Source organism: Elgaria multicarinata, chromosome 4, assembly GCF_023053635.1.
Source record: "Elgaria multicarinata webbii isolate HBS135686 ecotype San Diego chromosome 4, rElgMul1.1.pri, whole genome shotgun sequence".
In the NCBI taxonomy this organism is placed as follows: domain Eukaryota; kingdom Metazoa; phylum Chordata; class Lepidosauria; order Squamata; family Anguidae; genus Elgaria; species Elgaria multicarinata.
In genome coordinates, this window is record NC_086174.1 from 89,716,845 (window position 1) to 89,739,070 (window position 22,226).

Genomic DNA, 22,226 nt, shown 5'->3' on the forward strand with positions numbered 1-22,226 from the left:
GTATGGAAATTGTGGTGCCACCACACACAGGCATGGGGGAATTCCTTCCCCTTTCTTGTAGGGAAGGGTTTTTATATATATAGTTTGACATCAGAAACCCATGCCCTCAGCTAGTCACATTGAAACATTTGTTTGACCATTTCCGGTTAACAATGCCTAGCGATACATATGGGCATGGCAAGAGGTGACAGAAGTCAATCTGGGTTAATTAGTACTGAAATGAGTGGGACTTCCAAATTAACATGGCTGGCTTAGACTATGCAGCTGTAATCCTATGCACGGTTATCTGGCTGTAAAGCTTCATTGAACAAAGCTGGATTTCGTAGTATCCCTCCCAAGGATACCTGCATGCTTTGCAGGATAAACATAGCTCGATTAATGAAAGAAGCCAGTAGATATCTCAGACCAGCTTAGTAAGGAAACATTTAGTTCAATTGGCTGGAGCTTTGCCCTGAGATGAGTACCTTATATTTGAGATTGCTATGCCATACAATCAGTTTTATATATGTCTGACGTAATTAGACATTTTGAATTTACTGCTTTTGCCTGCCCTGGCTTCTTGCAGTGAGAGCAGCTATTATGCGTGTGATTTGCAATCTCTGTTGTTTAATGGATCAGTTGCTGATCTGAGTCAGGCTGTTCCCTGAAGCAGGCTTGATTTCTTGCCAAACACATTTCCCCTGGAAGGTTTGAAGCCTAGAATAGGAGGGGCGTCGACAGCAGAAAAAGCAGAAAGTGTAGCACACGGAGCTCATTTACTGTCAGAGAGTGGCAAGGGAAACTTTTAGCCAGGATAAAGAAGAAACACAGTAACTGAATGGCAAAATGCTTCCTGAAGAAGAAAGGATCTAGACAGTGGATCATATACTCTGTTACTGTCTAAGAAAAATGTCGCGGCCAGCAAACCGAAGACCAGAAAACCCCAAAATTGTAAGCTTTCTTTAAATATGTAAAATGCCATTAAACATTAAGCTATTCTTGGGTATTTTAAATGGATGCACTTCTCTTTTGATATACAGTATGAATATATCTTACAAGCTAGAACATATAGCAAATAACTTAATGTCAACTTTTTGGGGTATATGGATGGTAGTTTCACATATTGTTTTGGAACAATGCGTTATCACTCAACAGGAGCCTTTTTGGCTCCAGTGCTTGTGGTAGCTGCTGTGATGATTTCCCACAAACCAGATCTTTCAAAAACCCATCAAACCACTGGCCACTAAGTGGCTTTGATTGTGGCAAAATGCTGTGGACCTGCTGACATCACTCCATCATCTATGTCCTCCTTTCTCCCCACATATTGGCATATATAACCATCCATCATCATCATCATCATCATCATCATCATCATCATCATCATCATCATCATCATCGTGCCCTTTCTCTAAAGCAGTGGTTTTCAACCTGTTTTGGATTGAGAAACCCCTGTATCATCTCATAATATCTTGAGAAACCTCATCTCCTCTCCCTGACCCCATACACAAAGTGTGACATAATTTCATATACTTTGTGTACATACACATGCGCACACCCATACACACACACTAAAAACTAGTGATTTGTGTTTTTTTTTTTAAAAAAAAATAGAACATTGAAGCTAGACAGCTTTGGCCATTGGGCAGTTTAGAAATGTAACAATAAAAAATACAAATACAGTTCTAAGGTTCAAGAGGGAAGTGAAGAGCCTGACATGTTGACTTGCAAAATTCCCCCAGGTGTAAATGTTCAGAGACCCAAGTTGAAAAGAATTGCTTTCAGTAAATAATAATAATAATAATAATAATAATAATAATAATAATAATAATAATTTTATTTGTTTCCCGCCTCTCCCTCTGGATCGAGGCAGGGTACAACACAAATAAAAACACCATAAAATACATACAACTAATTCAGACATTTAAAACCAGTGCATCATTAAAAGCAGCACACCATTAAAAAAGGCACATTAAAATTCAACTGGGTAGGCCTGCCGGAAGAGATCATTCTGTATGGCTTTCTTAAATTCTGGAAGACTGTTAAGTTGATGAATCTCTCCCGGCAAGCCATTCCACAAACTGGGAGCGGCAGAAGAAAAGGTCCTCTGGGTAATAGTTGTCAGCCTTGTTTTTGTTGGCTGGAGTAAATTCTTCCCAGAGGACCCGAGTGTGTGGGGCGAATTGTATGGGAGAAGGCGATCCCGCAGGTAGCCTGGACCCAAACCATGTAGGGCTTTAAAGGTGATAACCAACACTTTATACTTTGCCCGGAAACTAATTGGCAGCCAGTGAAGAGATTTTAAGACTGGTGAAGGGAAGTATATATCGGGTACATTTTATTCTCACAATAAGCCTGTGAGGGAAGGTTAGGTTGAGAAAGAGCACTTGTCCAAGGACATCCAGTACACTTTGTTCATGGCTGAGTAAGGTAGGGGTTTGAACTAAGACACAAATCCATTATCACAAAGAGTTTGTTATCACTTTACCCTTCCAGGACCTGCTCATTCAGCTTGTGAATTCTTTTGATTATTAAGCTGCTTTTTCTTTTCATTTCATCACATTTTATTCCTTAAAAAAAGAAGATGCTTTTTAGCAAAGCAATGTAAAGAAGTGTTGTGACTGTACTGTCATGTCCCTGCCCCCTTTCACTTCTCTTTATGTTGTAGGACTGGCATTTGCCCGCCATTTCATCCTCTGCATCAGCACATCACATGGTATGCAGAATGACCATTGCATCTATCCTATATGTTTTTTCCTGGGACACTGGGATGTTTGGGGGATTCATGCTGGGCTTGGCCAGATGGTTCTGGATTTTTGACAGTATGGGTAATTATGCAGCACTGTGTTCATTGCCTTTTCATTAGACAAGAGCTTGCGGGTGGGGTGAAGAGTATCGCCCCCCCCCTTCTGATCGAGTCTGTTTCTAAAACACACCCTTTACACAGAATTTTCTGTTATTGGCAGAGCAGAGAGCTTTTTGTGCTCACCTATGGTGCTTTGGTAGCCCAGCTGTGTAAGGATTACGAAAAGGATGAAGATGTGAACAAATATTTAGACCGCATGTAAGTAGCACGCTTATATTCAACTAGTGCTGGCGAGAAACCATGATTTGATCCAAACTTCATGACAATGACCCATTAATCTGAGGAGAAATGGTGTCTTGAGATGGCACCCCGCTTTTGCTCAATTGTTTAATTTTGCTAATTCTTTAGCACATCTATTTTGGAATGAGCCCCCATTGAACTCAATGGGGTTTACTTCTGATCTGATAGGCATAGGATTGCACTGTTCATTTCTTATTCCCTCCTCCCTCAAATATGGCGCCTGTGGGTCTGCTTTCAAATAGAGCATCTTTGGGTTTTTGCAAGACATTCTTCTTTATTTTAACATACACACACACACACACATCGGAATGAAACATGCATAAGATCATGCTGTAAGTATTAAATCCCTACTCAGGAATGAAACGAAACGAAACCCAAAATAAAAAACAACCCAGTCCATTTCAACGTGAGTGAAGCAATTTCAAAATGATCATTGTCATTTCAAGTCAGTCCTAATTCAAACACATATCAGGTTAGCAGGAAATGATGTCCACTTAACTCTCTTTTTTTCTCATACACGTATTGGGATGACAAATTTGAAATCCAATAGATAAGATATATGGCAAATGATTGTGTAAATCATGTTTTTGCCAAGGCCAGATTGTTAATTTTGTGAAAGCAGCGTAGCAGACCATTTAGGCTTGGTTTAATGAGAAAGACCATAAGGACTGTTGCCCATCAAAAATGAGGCTCTGGACAGCAGACTGAATAGGCAGGCACATGGGACACCTGGTTGCAGTCTTCTGCTCTGTGGTGAGCTGGACTGCATTTAAATTGTAATAATTATTTCTAGATTTGTACATGTATCAATTAGCACATACACGTTTTATGCAAAGGGGTGTCCTCTTTTGTCTTCTCTTTTGTTGATGCAAAAATGGCCATCCAATTTCTGGTATTTGAGACATTCCCAACTGATTCTGATGAGTCTTGTTGACCTGTAGAACAGGAAGTCCTACAGGTGTAACCTGCAACAAAATGTTGTGGCGTGAGGTGCTACTGTTACAGTCAATCAGCTATGCCCTCTTCCATGATGCCCCATTTCATTTCCCATCTCAATTCAATTTTGTCTCCCTCCCTCCCACCCCGTCCTCAGCAATCCGTCAGCATTCTGTGGTCACTGAGTGTGTGCAGTTCTCATTGGGATGTTGCTGGATTCCCCCCTTAGGGTATTTTTTCCTACAGACTTTTTGTATTTTTTTGCAAAACTTGTGGTCACCTTGAATTGTTTCTGAAAGACAATGGCCATAGCTAGACCTAAGGTTTATCCCTGGATCGTCCAGGGGTCAAACCTATTCATCTAGGTGACACACAGGGGATCCAGTGCTCAGGCAGGGGCGAACCCTGGATGATCCCAGGATAAACCTTAGGTCTAGCTGTGGCCAATAAGGATGTTGAATGCTGGTCTCATAGTGGATTGCAGAAGCTTTCCATCAGGCATCAAAGTCAGTCCCACCTAATAGCACATGGACTGCATGCATAGCACATAGTAGTCAGGTCAGTCCCACATAGTAGTGCATTATATTTAAAGCAGTTTGAAACTGGTTTAATTGTCCCAGCTTCCTCTAAAGAGCAATAGTAACTGTAGCCTTTCAACAAAGGTGGTGAGAATTTGTTCTAGAAAATTTTCAATCCTTTCATAGAAAGAAATATGTTTGCTAGTTTATCCAAACTGAAGAACATGTTCTCACTTGAATCTACAATTGCTTTACTTTTTTTAGAACATTAAAATAATGTGAGCATTTGTTTAGTGCTGATGTACACACGTGAAAGATGTACATATTTGAACAATATATTCAGATATCTCAGTGCTGTTAATGCTGAAATTTGTTTTAACGTTCCCGTAGATGAACAAGTATTGTCCCAGCTTGATTCATTGCATAATATGGCTTTGAAGCTTAGTCTGCAAGAAAGGTTTGCATTATATCAATACTCTGGCTATTATCATCTTTTTTGGCTTCGTGTCACGTAGTCTGATCCCATAATACTTAATGCTTTCCCATTAACAGCAGTTGCTTTTTTCTCGTCAAGCCTGTTGTGAATAGGGACCACGAAATATTAAGAGGGAGAGAATTTAATGGATCCTCCCTGCCCCCCCCCCCCCCGATCCATTTACATCCTTTCAGCCTGGCAAATGTACCACTTTGTTACATCTGCTTTCTTTTTATTCAGGTCCCCTATACATTATAGGGAATTCCTTAACAGTCATTCTGAAATTAATGTCCAATACCATCTTCATGGCAGTGTTGGATATTAACCCTATGAGATATGAAGGACACCTTTATATCCCATAGGGTTGCATTGGGATTTAAAGATGCTCCATGCTGACAATTGGGCGGGGGGGGGGGAATCCAACCCACCTCTGCCATAGAACTGTGTTGCCCCAAGCGTTCTTGGCAGGGGGTTGAATTCCCCCCTCCCCACGTGCTGAGTTTCAGCACTGATCGCTTTTATATCCCACAGGGTTGCACAGGGATTTAACACCGATAGGAATTTTAAAAGCGCCCTAAAGATCGCTCTGTCAAAACCGATGGCTTGAGGGCTCTTGACGGGGAAGGCGATACAGGCTCTCCTTGTCTGCATGTGCAGGAGGAGCAAGCCAGTATGCTTCGGTTTCTTGCTGTTGTGCATGTGCACATGTGCAGAAACCCAAAGAATTAGGAGGAGGAGGAGGAGGAGGAGGAGGAGGAGGAGGAGGAGGAGGAGGAGGAGACAACACATTTGCACATGGGGAAATATATATTTAAAAAATCCCAGTCCCGTTTTTGCACAAAAGCGGGACAGGGAACTTTTTTTAAACAGTGCTCCATCCGCGATTGAATCTGGGAAGGGGGACTTGCTGGCAGATAAGATGGGTTTGCTGCCATGTGCCCTGGAATGCCAGTTGGAGGACTGAGGGGAAGGGAGGGGGCAAACAAGACATGCACTGTAGGTCATTTGCCTGATTGCCTGGCGAGTGGACTAATCACCCAGTGTGGGTTGTTCACCCTATGTTGATAATAGGAGCACAATGCTGGTCGCTGACCAGGTAATTTACCAGATCTGACTCCTGGTATTCAGCACATTCATGTTCTGCTCAGTCCCCCTCCCCCCGCATTTGCCTTTGGAGAATGCATTTTAAGAAGTCCATTAGAAACTGAATTGCTTGATCTAGTCTTACACTATCACTCTCAACCCTATTCCTGAAGCTGGGGATGAAGTCATCTGGTTTATTCACTGTAGCCATAGCTAGACCTAAGGTTTATCCCTGGATCATCCAGGGGCCAAACCTGTTCACCTAGGTGACACACAGGGGATTCAGTGCTCAGGCAGGGGTGAACCCTGGATGATCCCAGGATAAACCTTAGGTCTAGCTGTGGCCTCTGTCTCAAAATGGAGTCACTACTCTTCACTCACAACAGAGCTACTTCATAAGAGTTTCCAATCTAGGAACCAGATTCTTTTGCTCTTGTTATAGCAACCATTTATTTATATTTTATTTATTTATTACACTTATATACCGCTCCCATAGCCAGGGCTCTCTGGGCGGTTTACATTTGATTTGCAACAATTAGCAGTTGGTAATATTTAACTTCCTTGAAGGATATGCAGATTGTGTAAAATCTGTTCTGTCTGTGTTTCATAATTTGCCAGGCACTTTTTGTCATCCACCCATCAATGGAATCAGATTTTTTTTCTGTTTCTGAATTTGCACAAATTCGCACATTTGAAAATGCACAAATTCCCCCCAAAAGCACATTTTCACACTTTAGCCTATAGATGTGTGTTTGAACATTATTGGCTGGAGTGGTGTTTGGTGTTTTTTTGCATATTTTTCTAAGACGAATTTTGCGCAAAATTCCTGAAGGTTATAACAATCTGAAAATCATAGAGTCATAGAATAGTAGAGTTGGAAGGGGCCTATAAGGCCATCGGGTCCAACCCCCTGCTCAATGCAGGAATCCACCCTAAAGCATACTTGACAGATGGTTGTCCAGCTGCCTCTTGAATGCCTCTAGTGTGGGAGAGCCCACAACCTCCCTAGGTAACTGGTTCCATTGTCATACTGCTCTAACAGTCAGGAAGTTTTTCCTGATGTCCAGCCGAAATCTGGCTTCCTGTAACTTCAGCCCGTTATTCCGTGTCCTGCACTCTGGGATGATCGAGAAGAGATCCTGGCCCTCCTCTGTGTGACAACCTTTTAAGTATTTGAAGAGTGCTATCATGTCTCCCCTCAATCTTCTCTTCTCCAGGCTAAACATGCTCAGTTCTTTCAGTTTCTCTTCATAGGGCTTTGTTTTCAGACCCCTGATCATCCTGGTTGCCCTCCTCTGAACATGCTCCAGCTTGTCTGCATCCTTCTTGAATTGTGGAGCCCAGAACTGGACACAATACTCTTGATGAGGCCTAACCAGTGCCAAATAGAGAGGAACCAGTACCTCACGCGATTTGGAAGCTATACTTCTATTAATGCAGCCCAAAATAGCATTTGCCTTTCTTGCAGCCATATCACACTGTTCTTTCATATTCAGCTTGCGATCTACAACAATTCCAAGATCCTTCTCATTTGTAGTATTGCTGAGCCAAGTATCCCCCATCTTATAACTGTGCATTTATAAGACGGGGGAGAAATCGGTCTGCTGCGATATCTGCGGATTGTTCTGACATCCCTACTTCCACGTCATGAAAAGTTTCAGCTGCTCATGCTTGCATATCAAGCTGCTTAAGGCCCAAGGACAGGAGAGACTGGGTTTGTGTGTATGTGTGTGTGTGTGTGGGGGGGTTCATATGTTTTTGGCCAGTTGGCAACCTAATTTCAGCCTTTCAAATGCAGCAACAAAGGTGCAACTAGATACCTGCTAGGAAAGGAAAAACTAGCAACCATGTTCAGAATTTGAATTCATATCACAAGAATGTGAGAAATATCTTCAGAATTTCTGTTCTAATTTACACATATCTATAATTTTCATAACCTGGAGAATTTTCCTTGATAAATAGATGAGGTAGACAAGGTTTTTAGAGGTGGAATGGAAAGATCAAGGAGGAAAGGTGGATTTTTTTTTTACAGTAATAATTTTTTTTAAAAAATTGCAATGGCCATGCAGGCTGAGGATGATGGGATTTATAGTCTAACACATGTGGAGGGTGCCAGATTGGGGGAGGCTGCCATATATCATAACATAATAAGCAGAGAAAGGAAATAAAGGAGAAATTAAAAATATGAACGGCTACAGCTAACTTCTGTTTTGTCTTTCTGTTAGGGGATACAGCATTGGCATAAGGCTGGTTGAAGACTTTTTGGCTCGCTCTGCTGTGAAGAAGTGCAGGAGTTATTCAGAAACTGCAGACATTATTGCACAGGTACAGGAAGATGCTGACACTACCTGGACGTGGCAAGGGCAGCTCCAAGTTATCCAGGGTCCTACTCATTGGCCTGGTTCAGACAACACGCTAAACCATGCTGCTTAACCACAAAATGGTTAAGGTAATGCATTCCCATAACCATTTTGTGGTTATGCAGCACGGTTTAGTGTGTTGTCTGAACCAGGCCTTAGGGTAATGACTGCACCAGCTGCATTCAGGCAAAACTGCAGTCTCCAGGCATGTGCTGGATGGAGACACATGGCTATTTTCACAAATAAATATATGCACCATGTGCTTACATCCTGGAGCATTTCAGTTCCAGCTCTTTCATAGTTCTGCCAGTAAGTGACAGTCTGGGAAGAAAAATAAGTGTGGCTACAGGACGGAGTATTGACTAGGGATGGAGGAGGATGAAAGCGTAAACTCCCATAATTCCCAGCCCGCCAGCAAGGCCACTAGCTGACACAGTATGCTTAGCCTGCTCTTACTTTCCAGCTCAAGCAGATACTGAATGAGAGCAATCTTCATAGATGCCTCTTCCAAACCACCCACTTAGTCTGCCCCTGCTGTCTCCCTTCCTCTTGTGGCCAGTGGCTATCCCTTAGCCCTCAGTTTCACTGAGCTTGTAAAGAGCAGCTACAGAGGAGATGCTAACGGGGCTGCTGCTGCAGAATGTCTTGAGACATACTAAGGCCGGTCCTACCATTACATAGGGATGTCATGAAAGGGCAGCAAATTGACATCATATTTTTTCACCTGGGGAAAGGTTCTTGCAGACTTTTCTGCCTCAAGTGACAAAAAAACTTGGCCGCCCTTGACTTGTGCTGTGTGTGTGTATGGGGTGGGGGGAGGGCTGATTTGCTGTTCCATCTCAGGCAGGTCTTGCTCTGGCCCTGTGGCTACCTAAATATCCACCTTCTACCATTTAGTCAGGTGGTGACTGAGGAGGGGCCTTCTTTGTTATGGAACTGTGTGTATCAAAGGGCTTGGAGGTTTGGGATTAGAAGTGTACAGGTATTGTTAAACCTGTCTGCATTTTGCAGATTGTCAAGCGTCTTTCATTCTGTCATCTGTTCAATGACAAATTGGATCTTTCTTTTTTTTTTTAATAGAATTTCATTCTACTGCTAATTTGCATTAGCGCTAATGCGAATTAGCATTAATTCCATTTGCACTAATATGCACTTGCACAAATGTACTAATCCGTATTAGTTAATGCTGTTAATGCTAATGTGGATTAATGGATTTGCGTAAATGAGCAATTGCTTATGCACACCTTTGACTTCCCCCCAAGAATGAAAAATGAGTCCATAAGTCTGATATATCCATGTGACCGAGAAAAAGGCATTCTGCTGCAGAATCTGCAGGTCTGATTCAGAGAAACCTGAACTCATCTGAATCTGTTGTGGAGTTTTATATCCCTCCTTGGGACCCAGGAGGGCTGTTCCTACCATCCCAGAGAAGTGCTCCTGGGACTATCCTCAGCTAATGTTCCCATGGGTGGGGCGGAGTGGATAGATACAAGTGGATTCTGGGGAGGGCAAATATGAGCAGGGAAGAATTCAAGTACAGCAGTTGGCTGGTGATATGGTGTTGCAGGCGGTAAATGGCCACTACTGAATTGCAACCAAGTGGGAGTGGATCTCCCATGGTGTTTATTGAAGACATCAGGCAGTAGTGTTGGATGCAGGATGGAGCAACTGAATTCTGTGGTTTGAGTTCTGTGCAACATTTTCCATTCTTTGATTTTGCAATTCCCCAAAAAGAGGTATCTGAAATCCGAACAAACAGACATGTTTTGTTTTTCTGCCATCTTCTTCATTTTGATGCATGCATGGACCTTTACAAATTGGATAAGTTTTGGATCTTGAAAGAGACACTTCTTGCTTCCTGTATGACAACTCTTTTATTTTTGACCAGTGTCTTAAGAAATAAAATAAAACCGAGTACAACAGACAAAACATGATCCATATTAAATGAATAACATCTTAGTTTAGCCAGTGATATTTAAACCAGATGATAATAAGAATCCCAGAGTGGAGCCATCAAAACCACGTTAGGAATAATCCAAACAGACTTCAGTTCAAGTAATTGCATAGACTGTGAGCGATTGCCATATGAAAGGGGGAAAGAATTGTTTCTTGCAATATTTGGAAAATATTGTTATGTACTTTATGCAAACAGCTGCTTACAAAGGCAAATCCTTTCTCGTCCGATTTGATTTAGAGTCTGTTTTGATTAGCATTTATCGATCCTTTTCTTATACTGATATCGAATCCATGCAGAAAAAAGCATGTACATCCTCATGTATAATGAAACCTTCACACACACTGCCATATTGATGAAAATCACCCCACAACTGTACTTAATTAAAGAAAAAACCAGTCGTAGTTGCAAACTTCAAATTTAGCTTAACATGTAGTTTGAGCCAGTGATGATGTGATGCAAATTTCCCCTTTCATTTCCAGGTTGCTTTTAAGATGTATCTCGGTGTTACCGCCACTGTGACTTGCAGCAACGCAATGGGAAATGAGTTCTCCCTGATTCTGGGCAAGAATCCCTTAGTGGACTTTGTGGAAGAGCTGCCAGCAGGGCGATCTTCACTTTGCTATTGCAACCTCCTGTGTGGTGCCATTAGAGGTGCTCTGGAAATGGTAAGGAACTGTACCCTGGCTCTCCCTCTTCTATACATACGTGTACATACATCACACATGATTCCACCATATGAGGCTGGCATCTGACTTTGTCAAGTTTCTTGGATGCAGAACAAACAGTGGCTAGCCCTTGCAAACAGGAGCCATGTGTGATAGGGCTGGTTTTTGTGTCTTCCCACAAGTAATTAGTGGAGCATGCTACCTCCAAAGACTTTTTTTAAAAAAAGTATCTTAAAGGTTCAGAAAATGGCAGAGAAGACGGTACTGGTTTATATCATCCATGATGATGTGTAGACTTTAGCCATGTTTGGTGTTTCCCACCATGCGAGAAAGCTTCTGTACTTGTGTGAGCATCCTGCACTGTTAAGTACCCTGAACGATCCAGATTCTAAGGCCTAAATTAAACTTACTGGTAGCTTTTCTTACTCTTCTGCAAGTGCATTGCTCCAATTCAGATCAGAAACATAGTGCTCTGGGAGGGGGGAGTAAATCATTCTCCCCACTTGTTTCCCCCTGAAATTCCTCCCCTCCTGGGAGACATTGGAGACTTTTTTCCTTCTAACATCATCCCGCACGCCCACTTTGCAGAGATGATTTTGGGGCTGGAATGTGTGTGTGTGTGGGGGGGGGGGAACAGAGGGAAGGTTTGAGTCCCCACTCCTGGAGTGCCATAGTCCTGATCTGAATTGGGGCCACATGCACTTACATAAATGTGCAGAAAATACCACTCCGTCCCGGTTTCATGTGGGGAGGCTATGTGAGTATATGGTATGTTTCTTGCTGCCGTAGACAGCTGTGGGGCTCGCTGTCAAGACCACAATAGAGGAATGGAACCAGCGAGCACCTCCTCACTGTCTCTCTTCACTAAGTGGAGAATCCCCGGGCATGCCTAATGGCTACGCTTCCTCCTGAATTATATGAACCAGTTTCCCCACTGTTCCACCATTTTGTGAAACTTTAAAACTGTTTTTTTAAAAAAAACTTATTTGGGAGTGTTTCTAATTTTTAACCGGTGTGATTTTATTCTATAAGCTGCTCTGCATACATTTTGTTACAGGGCAGCAGTTTGGGCTGGGGTGGGTGGGAAAAACACACATACATCATGAATGTCAACACAGGGCTTAAAATGTTTCTCTTGTACAAGGCCTTTAAAATACAAAGGAATGATAGGTTTTCTTTAAAATAGAAATGAAGAAGGATAGATTTTCTTTCACTCAATGAGCTAAACTTATTTCTTTTCAGTTACACCTAGCTGCTGAAGTCACGTTCATTCAAGATGCTTTGAAAGGAGATGAGGTCACGGAAATTGGAATTACATTCTTAAGGAAGATTGAAACCAAGAAACACAAAAGAAATAAGTGAAACCAGTAACTTAAGTAGCTATGTATGAATAGCTAATATTTTCACCCTTTGTACCTCCATAGATAAAGAATTTTCCCAACCCAGAAAGGGTGATCCACACAGGACCAGGCTGTGGAGAGTTCTCCTTCTGGATCACACCCTGCATGTTCAATGATTTGTTATAAGGAGCAGGAACTCCACATCCACCACCCAAAAGGGATCTGAATGGTGCTTGCTCCCTGCTAGATCAGCAGCAGTTGGGTCCAGTTGGCCAAGGGAGTTCCTGCTCCCTCAAGAACACCCCTGCATGTATATGTCATGTGATATGGGGCTCTGTTCCACATGCTTCAATCAGCTAAAGTTAAGCAGATGGAGAAGGTGGAATAGGGCTTTATTAGGGGTGGCATCCTCACTGTAGAACTTCCTGCCTAAGAAAGCTCTTTCTTAATGTTTAGAAAGCTGGACAAGACATTTTTGTTTTGAAAGGCCTCTGAAGGTGTTGGCTAACTAGTGATCTGTCTCTGCTGATGCTAGGAATTCTGGGTTCTCCAATTGCTTATTTATTTATTTATTCTTTGTGTTTTAATGCATGTGGATTTTTTAAAAGTTAAAAACAAGGCTTCTTTTATATGTATTTGAATTAGAAGTTTATGTATGCCACCGTTGGAGGACTGAAGGATATAAATGAAATAATTAAATGCATCAGAACCACCAGTATGCACTTATTTGGGAATGAGGGGAATGTTTCCTGACAACAATCACATGGGCAACCCCATATCATTAAGAATGATGTAATGAACAAGATGATGTCACTAAAAGCAATGGAAGTGAAGTCAATTCAGAATGAAGGCAAATGCTTTCTGAGTTGGTGAATACATTTCTTAAGAATTACCACAAAATTGCTAAAAGGGCTTTGGCATTTTCAAGTGTCCCAGTAAGTCGGCTTAGTCCTACTGGGGATTTTTGTTTTCTTTTTCATACCAGGGACTACTATTATTAGTGGCTACTTTCAGCACCCCATCATGCCTGAACAGCTGAGCCCAACATACCAGTGGTTTTATAGTTAGGGGAAGGAGGAGGCACTTTGGGATTGCATGAAAATCACCCAATATGGCTGCCCAGCATGGAAGCAATTGTGCAGTCAACACCTGTCAGCAGCAAATACCTACCCAGATGGGAAATGGTGGGTGTTGGCTCTAACTTTAGATGTATGACAATGGCAGTAGCTTTTCCCTTACATCCAAGGAAAAGGAAAGGAATCAGTTAAGTACCCTAAGAGGGTGGGAAATAAATATCTCCCTAGCTTATAGCATTTGTGAAGAATTTATGAGATAACAGAGAGCATTTGATTTACACCTATGGGGAGGAAAGCAATGGGATAAGATAAGGATGTCCTAATAGGAACTTCCTATGTTGCATGGGCTAAATTATCGTGAGCAATGAACTGTGAGTCTTCTGGTCTGTTCGGGATGAAGGAACTCTAGTGGGTCCTCCTGACTCAAGCAGCTTCTTCGTTGATTCCAATAGTATAGTGCATGCATTCTTTGGAAATGAATGAGAACCCATCAGGAGCATGAGAGATTCATATACCCAGCTTCGGTGCACAAAGATGTCTAGGTTTAGGTGGCCCTATTGCTCTACAGTAAGAGTTCATGTCAAACAATCGAAAGGCTTGTATTTTCTGCCTAATCAGAAAATGTCACTTTTCAGGTGAAGGTTTTATTTGAACAAGTAGTGGCAGATCAGCCCATTCTGACGTTGTGTTTCCAGTCCTCCGACTATGGTATGGAAGGCGGAAGTGTGCCACACTTCCACTTCCTTCCACCTTCTCTTGGTTAGTATCACCATTGTTTGCTGTGACATCTGAACTGGGCAGATTATGGCTAATACCAACAAACCATGATTTGAAACCTGTGCTCATCATTCGGATGTCCCAAGAAATGATCATCAGGAATCCAAGCACAAGAGAGAGGCGGGATGATAGACACTCTGGCACTTTCTCAAGCCTCCAAACAGAAATGTGACATCTAAATAGAGGCTCCGTGTGAATGTCTGTAATTTTTTTGTTAATAACATGAAATACATTTTCTGCTTTTCTGATCAACGTTCTGAAGAAAACTAAATAAAGTATTTTGTGCTTTAAATGATATTCTTTACGTGTGATGGCGGCTTGTTAAATGTTTTCATTTGAGGAAGCTGTTCCTTTCCTTTCCCCACTGATAGCAGTTAGAAGGATTACTATTGTGGTTTCATCAATCAACATCAGCAGAAGTATCGTGGACAGTATCCAACAGTGTCATACTGCAAACTCAAATTGCACTAGAGGAGTGCTGCTGAATCTTTCCATCGCACAAACAATTGCCCATTACACTTGTGTAACCAGTTGCATAACTGGTTGCACAAGAATTATGTGCAAGTGGTTGCACAAGCATAATGCACAACTGGTTGTGCAACCACGCTTGCACAAACATAACTTTAGTTGGATTCTTCTGTTGCGCATAATTCAGAACGCCATTTGTGCTAATGGAATGACACATTGGATACTGACCTGTGAGTCGCAAGGATCCTGAAAAATGTAATTTCCTAGGGCTTCTGGGTTCTTAGTAAGGACTCATGAGTCATAGGAAACTACAATTCCTGGGAATGTTAATGGCTGCTTCTCCAAGCATGTTCAGCAAAATCTTTGGTTCTAGGATCTCTGAGAGTTGTGTTTTCCTAGGGATTATCACTAAGAACTCCTGGAAAATTACAATTCCCAGGGACCCTAACTCCTGGTATACTATTGCTGCAATATTCAATGGAATGAGGAAGGCATACATTATGCCATGAGACAGTAGGCAGCTGGTTTAAGTAGTCTATGAGAAAATAGCAAAAGCAATAGGGTGAAATACTCAAGAGCAAAATGTGATTCACACTAAATGAAAACTCAGTTCCTTCTGCACCTAGGATTTGGATGTGCAGGGATATTTGTCAGTACAACGCTACTGTTACTGATTCTGTACTTCATCAAGAAGAGTATGTGCGAATTTACAAATGCCTATTCACAAACCAGCAATATTTTCTCAATATGTGTTGAAGTGTGTTTATTCTTTAAGCACACAACCAAAAGCTTTAATGCTTGGGTTTTTAAAAAACAAAAATAGTTATCGCAAAGCCCAAATTCTCTCTGGCGCAACCACATCACCATACTCAGTTACAGATCTTTTTATGATGGAGGCTGGTTTGCAAAAACATAGATTCCATTATAACACTTGAGTCTCACCAGCTCCAGCACCATCCACAAATGTCAGACAAGTAGGAAATTGATCCCCTTCGGCGGATCGAATGCTGCCACCTCTGGTTTTGAAGGCAACATACTTATGTATCATACTGTAGTAATGTTCTTCAGGATTAAAAGCAAATAGGGAGGAAACACCATGCCAGTCTTTGAGGCTCGGGGTGTCAAACGGTGCCAGTTCAGCACAGCCAAAGAAGCAGTTGATATTCCTCTCCGCCAACTGAGCAGCGTGTTCTTTGGCCTTGAGCTCAAAAAGCTGCTGCTCTTTCTCCGTGTACATTTTCCAGAAGGCAAGCTGAAGAATACTGACGGGGGAACGGCAGCGGGAGATACAGGTGGCAAAGACAGCCAATGTGAAGACGCTGGCAATCAAAAGCCATCCTGCCACCTTTGGGAAGAATGAAGTAAGAGAGAGATAAGAACAATGGTGCATCGAGGAACCCCAGGCACTCATGTCTAGAACAGGGGTGGGCAGGCTTCAGACTTGTCTGGTCTACTTTGTATTTTACCAGAATCCCAAGACCCTTCAATCAGAGCCAAGTGTAAAAGACACAACAGCCTTTGTGTTGAGTTGGGTTCTGGTTCTGCCAGGTCCAAGTCATCAGTCAGGTTCTTTTGGTTATCAAGAGGAAACAAGCCGCTTGTGCAAAAAGGTGATGGCAGTTTATTGATGGAAAATGGATGCAGAGTAGATACATGCAAAGAAAGTTAGCCCCTCCTTCCAGCTAATCAAGCTGTCACAGCTGGGTGTCTATTGGAGGCCCCACGATAGATGGAGGCCGTCCCTTCGAGCCACAGCAGGTTCTCCGGGCCGGTTACGTAGTTCCTCCTGAAGAGAGGCCCAAGCATGAAGCTTGTGCATTGGATCTTATAGGCTCCACTGCTGGGTTCCTGCTTGTCAGGAGGTGACAGGCTGCATTCCTCCCCCACTCTCTGAAGAAGCTGGGGGGACCCCTCCCACAGGTTCCCAAAGCATCTGAGCTGGGAAACCAATTGCCTTGATTAGGAATGAAAACCTCCCAGCACATCCCGACATAAGACTCTACGAGAAAAGGGTGGCATAACTATGAGAGGCCTGCTCTTGTCAACTAAAGCCTGCTAGAGTCCTGCTCACTGTGTTAGGCTATACTGGTTTCGTAACAGCATTCTGGAACTCTGTGAAGTCCATATTTATTTATTTTTATTTATTTATTTATTACATTTTTATACTGCCCAATAGCTGAAGCTCTCACTAACAAACTCACTACAGCATTCTCCCAACTGGTACCCTTCAGATAGGTCGGACTGGAGCTCCCAGAATTCCCAGCTAGCATGGCCATTGCTGGCTAGGAATTACGGGAGCTGTAGTATGACACATTCGGAAGGTGTCAGGTTGGGGGAGGCTGATTTAGAATTATACAACATGGCACTTCTGAGCACATCCTGGGCCTAGGAAATAGTTTTCAGTGCCAGAACTGAACTGCACATATGCAAATTCCATTCCTGATTACCCCCAGCTTCCTTCCTTGCAGTAGTGGAATCATTTTTTTATTATTGTTACACAGTTGGGAGGCTTTGGATCTATTGCAAATTAACCAGAAATTTGCTAGTAGATCCCGACCAACCAACTAGTAGATCCTGACCAAATAAACACAAACATGCTGGCCAAAGACATATTCTACCAACCACCCCAAAAAGAAACTGACAAGCACCCACCCACCCACATGAGCCAAAGCTCACAAAAACACAAGCAAAACACACGCTCCACACACATAGACCCCACCCAAACTAAATGGGAATGTCTTAATGCTGCGGCAGAAGGACCCAAAAGGAGGGGACTGGCTGGACCTCTCTAGGAGGCTGTCTTGATGAGGGGAAAGCCCCGGGGTGGATCTGCAGTGGTGCTCGGTCATCTATATGATGCAGCAGCCATTGCGGAGCCATCCCAGGGCTTTCCCCTGAAGCTCTGAGTTAAAAAAGTCAGGGAGTTACCCCAACTTTTTTCTCTTGGAGTGAGGTGACGACATCTGTCGCCTTGCTCTGGAGCTGCTTTGGAGGCGTGTCTGGGCAGATGGTGAACCCTGATTGGTTGCCATCTGCTCGGACGGGAGAGGGGGCGGGCCAGTGAGCCAAATGGCTATTGGTCCACCTCCGTGCTTCTCTGGCATGGGGAGAAGCTGGAAAAAGCTTTTAAAGACCTGGGATGTGGGGAGGCATGGGCACAGGCGCGAGCTGAATGGCCACCTCCATGCCTCCTCTGGAAAAAAGGGTAAAAGAAAGAGAGAGAAACTGGGGGAAGTGAGGAGGCACGGGTGCCCCACTGCACGGGAGAGCCGCTCCTCCTCGCCTGCAAACCCTGTGCTCACTCCTATTATTATTATTATTATTATTATTATTATTATTATTATTATTTATTGATTTATATAGCACCATCAATGTACATGGTGCTATACAGAGTAGAACAGTAAATAGCAAGACCCTGCCGCATAGGCTTACATTCTAATAAAATCATAATGAAACAATAAGGAGGAGAAGAGAATGCAAACAGGCACAGGGTAGGGTAAACAGGCACTGGGTAGGGTAAAACTAACAGTATAAAGTCAGAACAAAATCAAGTTTTAAAAGCTTTAGGAAAAAGAAAAGTTTTTAGCTGAGCTTTAAAAGCTGCGGTTGAACTTGTAGTTCTCAAATGTTCTGGAAGAGCGTTCCAGGCGTAAGGGGCAGCCGAAGAAAATGGACGAAGCCGAGCAAGGGAAGTAGAGACCCTTGGGCAGGTGAGAAACATGGCATCAGAGGAGCGAAGAGCACGAGCGGGGCAATAGTGTGAGATGAGAGAGGAGAGATAGGAAGGAGCTAGACTGTGAAAAGCTTTGTAGGTCAACAGGAGAAGTTTATATTGGATTCTGAAGTGAATTGGAAGCCAATGAAGAGATTTCAGAAGTGGAGTTACATGGTCAGAGCGGCGAGCCAAGAAGATGATCTTAGCAGCAGAGTGGTGAACAGAAACCAACGGACTGATGTGGGAAGAAGGAAGGCCAGCGAGAAGAAGGTTGCAGTAGTCCAACCGAGAAATAACCAATGCATGAACAAGAGTCTTGGCAGAAGAGACAGACAAAAATGATCGAATCCTGGCGGCAATATTATACAGGAAAAAACGACAGGATTTAGCTACTGCCTCAATATGAGGAATAAAGGAGAGCGAGGAATCAAATATAAAGCCAAGACTACGAGCTTCCTTGACTGGAGTAAGTGTAACATCATTGACAGTAAGAGAGAATGAGAGGTGAGGAGAGGGTTTAGGAGGAAAACCCAGGGTGGGGTGGGGGGATAACATGAAGGAGCACAGATGGGGGTGTTTGAGGGCTTGAGGTGCCAATGTGTCATCGTCAAGGCAGGCCCTAGGAGTTCTAAACTGGCCATGGCAACACCTTCTCCCAACCAAAAGTGAGCTTGGAACTGACACCTTAAAAGAGATAGGAGCTTAAAACAGCAGTAAATTAATAGAAACAAGGCATAAAACGGCAGCATCAAATTAAACACGAAAAACCTAGGCAAAAAGAAAGATCCATGCCTGGTACTTCAAGTTCATTAAATGGGGCATCAGGCCCGGAGCCCTAGAAAGAGCATCCCAGCACTGAGACACCACCTCCAAAAATATACGCTTTTCCCAGGCACCAAGTGCCTAAACTCTGCCTGTGGGTGTCGCTGGAGAAGCACCCCTTGTGGTGATTTTAACAAAAGGGGCAGTTTAGCATGGGGCTCTCTGTCCATCTCCAAATAAGGCCTTACTGCCAGTCTGCCCATCAAACGGACAAGCCATAATTTAGTGAGGGTCATAAAATCTGGACACGGCTACACCAACCTGAGACTGTGCTCGGAGCTGCATGAGCATATCGTAGATCTCCTGGGGAGAAGAGGTGCCCTGACAGGGCGCTTGAAGCACTGCCTTGATGCACTTTTCCTCTTCGTCTTTGCACATGTACCGCTGCAGTACTGGGCTCCCAGTAGCAGCACATTCATAGAAACCACCTCCCAGTAAAGCCACAGCAATCCACGTGAAAGGAGCGACAGCAGCCCCAACCACCACCAGCCACAGCACTCGCAAGGAGCGCCAGAGGCGGCCCCCGTGAGGACGCTTACACAGCTGGCCTGGGGCACAGCATCCGGTGAGCACCTTCCAGGACCGGATACTGACTAGCAAGCCGAGCAGAAACAGTATTAGAGCGGGCACCAGCAAGAAGACAGTGCCGTAGAGCATATTCCAGGAGTTGCACGGGCATTTGAACACCACAACAGAAAAGATGCGCTCGCTGCCAAGAGTCAGCAGAGACACCGCCCCATAGCCCAGAGCCTTCTGGTGAGTAAGGCAGAAGTCCAGCAGTGTGCGAAACTTGTCCATCTTTTGGCCCGGTGCTGCTTCCGATCGGCCTTCAGATGGGTTTTTCTCTGCTCCACGAGCCAGAGAAATCCAGCGTCTACAGGGAAAGTCTGTAATAGGAAGAGGAACAACTGCTGACAAGAATGCAAAAGGTTTCACTTTCCTTTTTTGTGTGTAAAAGCAAGATAAAAGAGGATGTAGACTAGTAAAAAAGAAGAAAAGAAATCATGTGCAAAGACCACTTCCTGCAATGTTTTACATGATTTATTTATTTATTTATTTATTTATTACATTTTTATACCGCCCAATAGCCGAAGCTCTCTGGGCGGTTCACAAAAATTAAAACCACAGTAAAACACCCAACAGGTTAAAACACAATTATGAAATACAATATAAAAAGCGCAACCAGGATAAAACCACACAGCAAAGTTGATATAAGATTAAAATACAGAGTTAAAACAGTAAAATTTAAATTTAAGTTAAAATTAAGTGTTAAAATACTGAGTGAATAAAAAGGTCTTCAGCTGGCGACGAAAGCAGTACAGTGTAGGCGCCAGGCGGACCTCTCTGGGGAGCTCGTTCCACAACCGGGGAGCCACAGCGGAGAAAGCCCTCCTCCTAGTAGCCACCTGCCTCACTTCCTTTGGCAGGGGCTCACGGAGAAGGGCCCCTGTAGATGATCTTAAGGTCCGGGCAGGTACATATGGGAGGAGGCGTTCCTTCAGATAACCTGGCCCCAAACCGTTTAGGGCTTTAAATGTCAATACCAGCACTTTGAATTGGGCCCGGACCTGGACTGGCAGCCAATGAAGTTGTAAAAGGACTGGCGTAATGTGATCTCGCCGGCCAGTCCCTGTTAATAACCTTGCTGCCCTGTTTTGCACCAGTTGAAGTTTCCGGACCGTTTTCAAAGGCAGCCCCACGTATAACGCATTGCAGTAATCCAAACGAGAGGTTATCAGAGCATGGATAACTGTAGCTAAGCTATCTCTGTCCAGATAAGGGCGCAGCTGGTATATCAGCCTGAGCTGATAAAAGGTGCTCTTTGCCACTGAGTTCACCTGTGCCTCAAGTGACAGTTCTGGATCCAAGAGCACCCCCAAACTACGGACCCGATCCTTTAGGGGGAGTGCAACCCCGTCCAGGACAGGGCAAACATCACCTCGCCGGACAGAAGAACCACCCGCTAACAGTACCTCCGTCTTGTCTGGATATGGTAATCAAGGCCTCCTATTAAAAACTGCAGAAGAAATCCTTCTGTAAACTTAGGGCTCATCTACATCAAGCAGGATATTCCACTATGAAAGTGGTATATAAAAGGCCGGAGCCACACTACTGCTTTATAGCGATATTGAAGAGCATTGCAGGATCTACACTACTGCTTTATAATGGTAATGAAGTGCACTGACAACTTTTGGGGCCCATGACACATCTACACCAAGCAGGATATGGTACTATGAAAGTGGTATGAAAGCAGCATATGGTATGTGTCATGGGCCCCAACAGTCATCAGTGCACTTCAATACCACTATAAAGCAGTAGTGTGGCTCCTGCCTTTTATATACCGCTTTCATACTGCTTTCATAGTAGAATATCCTGCTTGGTGTAGATGAGCCCTTAGTTTACAAAATCCTCTTTTTTCTGTTTAATTGTCATAAGATTAAGTTGGGAGATAGTGAATGAGCAAGACTGCCCAGTGTCACGCTCCACAACAGAGATGCAAGGTTTGGATTCTTGTTTTGTTTACATGAACTATTTCACACTGCACTGAATGCTTGATTCGGGAAAGAGACGCAGCCAGAGGTATGTGGGGTGTGAAGCCCAGTGGAGGCTGGTGGCTTTGATGTCACTGGGGCTTTCAGTCAGAACCAGTCAGAACTCTGCACCTTGGCTAGCTCCTTTAGAGTTCTGACTGGTTCCAACTGAAACCCGGAGTGGATTCACCTCCCCACTGACATCAGAGCCACCAGCCTCCACTGGTGGAGCCTCTTCAAATTAACATCTTGCTTTGCTCTGTAAAGAGGTTACATAGATATGGCTTATTCTTTGTACCATAAGGATTGCTGCCCCGTCACCCCCACCCCTAGCTTCCTAAGGCTATATTTGCAGAAAGCCAACAGGTGAAACTTCCCCCCATCCTTGCATTGGCATGTTGGGGAAAGTTGCACCTGTTGA

The 22,226-nt window shown here is 43.5% G+C and overlaps 2 protein-coding genes across 5 annotated transcripts; one reads left to right on the plus strand and one right to left on the minus strand.

Annotated features, from left to right (window-relative positions):
• The first annotated feature begins 682 nt into the window (after positions 1–682).
• TRAPPC3L (trafficking protein particle complex subunit 3L) lies at positions 683–12,984 on the plus strand. Of its 4 annotated transcripts, XM_063125736.1 has the most exons (6): positions 683–930; positions 2,645–2,692; positions 2,943–3,040; positions 8,320–8,419; positions 10,891–11,076; positions 12,319–12,984. In XM_063125736.1, exons 1-6 carry the CDS (start codon positions 889–891, stop codon positions 12,436–12,438), a joined length of 594 nt encoding a protein of 197 aa, XP_062981806.1. In that variant the 5' UTR covers positions 683–888; the 3' UTR covers positions 12,439–12,984. The 4 variants fall into 4 exon arrangements, with proteins under 4 accessions (XP_062981806.1, XP_062981807.1, XP_062981809.1 ...); XM_063125737.1 differs by lacking the exon at positions 2,645–2,692 and having other exon boundaries at positions 685–930; XM_063125739.1 differs by lacking the exon at positions 2,645–2,692 and having other exon boundaries at positions 895–930; positions 2,948–3,040.
• Positions 12,985–15,591: 2,607 nt separating this feature from the next.
• LOC134398437 (calcium homeostasis modulator protein 6-like) lies at positions 15,592–20,144 on the minus strand. Its single transcript, XM_063125740.1, has 2 exons — positions 19,536–20,144; positions 15,592–16,082 (listed from the first exon to the last, which is right to left on the minus strand). Exons 1-2 carry the CDS (start codon positions 20,070–20,072, stop codon positions 15,660–15,662), a joined length of 960 nt encoding a protein of 319 aa, XP_062981810.1. The 5' UTR covers positions 20,073–20,144; the 3' UTR covers positions 15,592–15,659.
• Between the last annotated feature and the right edge of the window lie 2,082 nt (positions 20,145–22,226).

What these genes read in the sequence shown, in the direction of transcription:
- LOC134398437 (XM_063125740.1), bottom strand. Translation starts at nt 20,072, where the DNA reads ATGGACAAGTTTCGCACACTGCTGGACTTCTGCCTTACTCACCAGAAG. An exon ending in AGCTCCGAGCACAGTCTCAG is followed by an intron (nt 16,083 to 19,535) that starts GTTGGTGTAGCC and finishes TTCTTCCCAAAG; the next exon opens with GTGGCAGGATGGCTTTTGAT.
- TRAPPC3L (XM_063125736.1), top strand. Translation starts at nt 889, where the DNA reads ATGTCGCGGCCAGCAAACCGAAGACCAGAAAACCCCAAAATT. An exon ending in GACCAGAAAACCCCAAAATT is followed by an intron (nt 931 to 2,644) that starts GTAAGCTTTCTT and finishes TTTATGTTGTAG; the next exon opens with GACTGGCATTTGCCCGCCAT. An exon ending in AACAAATATTTAGACCGCAT is followed by an intron (nt 3,041 to 8,319) that starts GTAAGTAGCACG and finishes TCTTTCTGTTAG; the next exon opens with GGGATACAGCATTGGCATAA.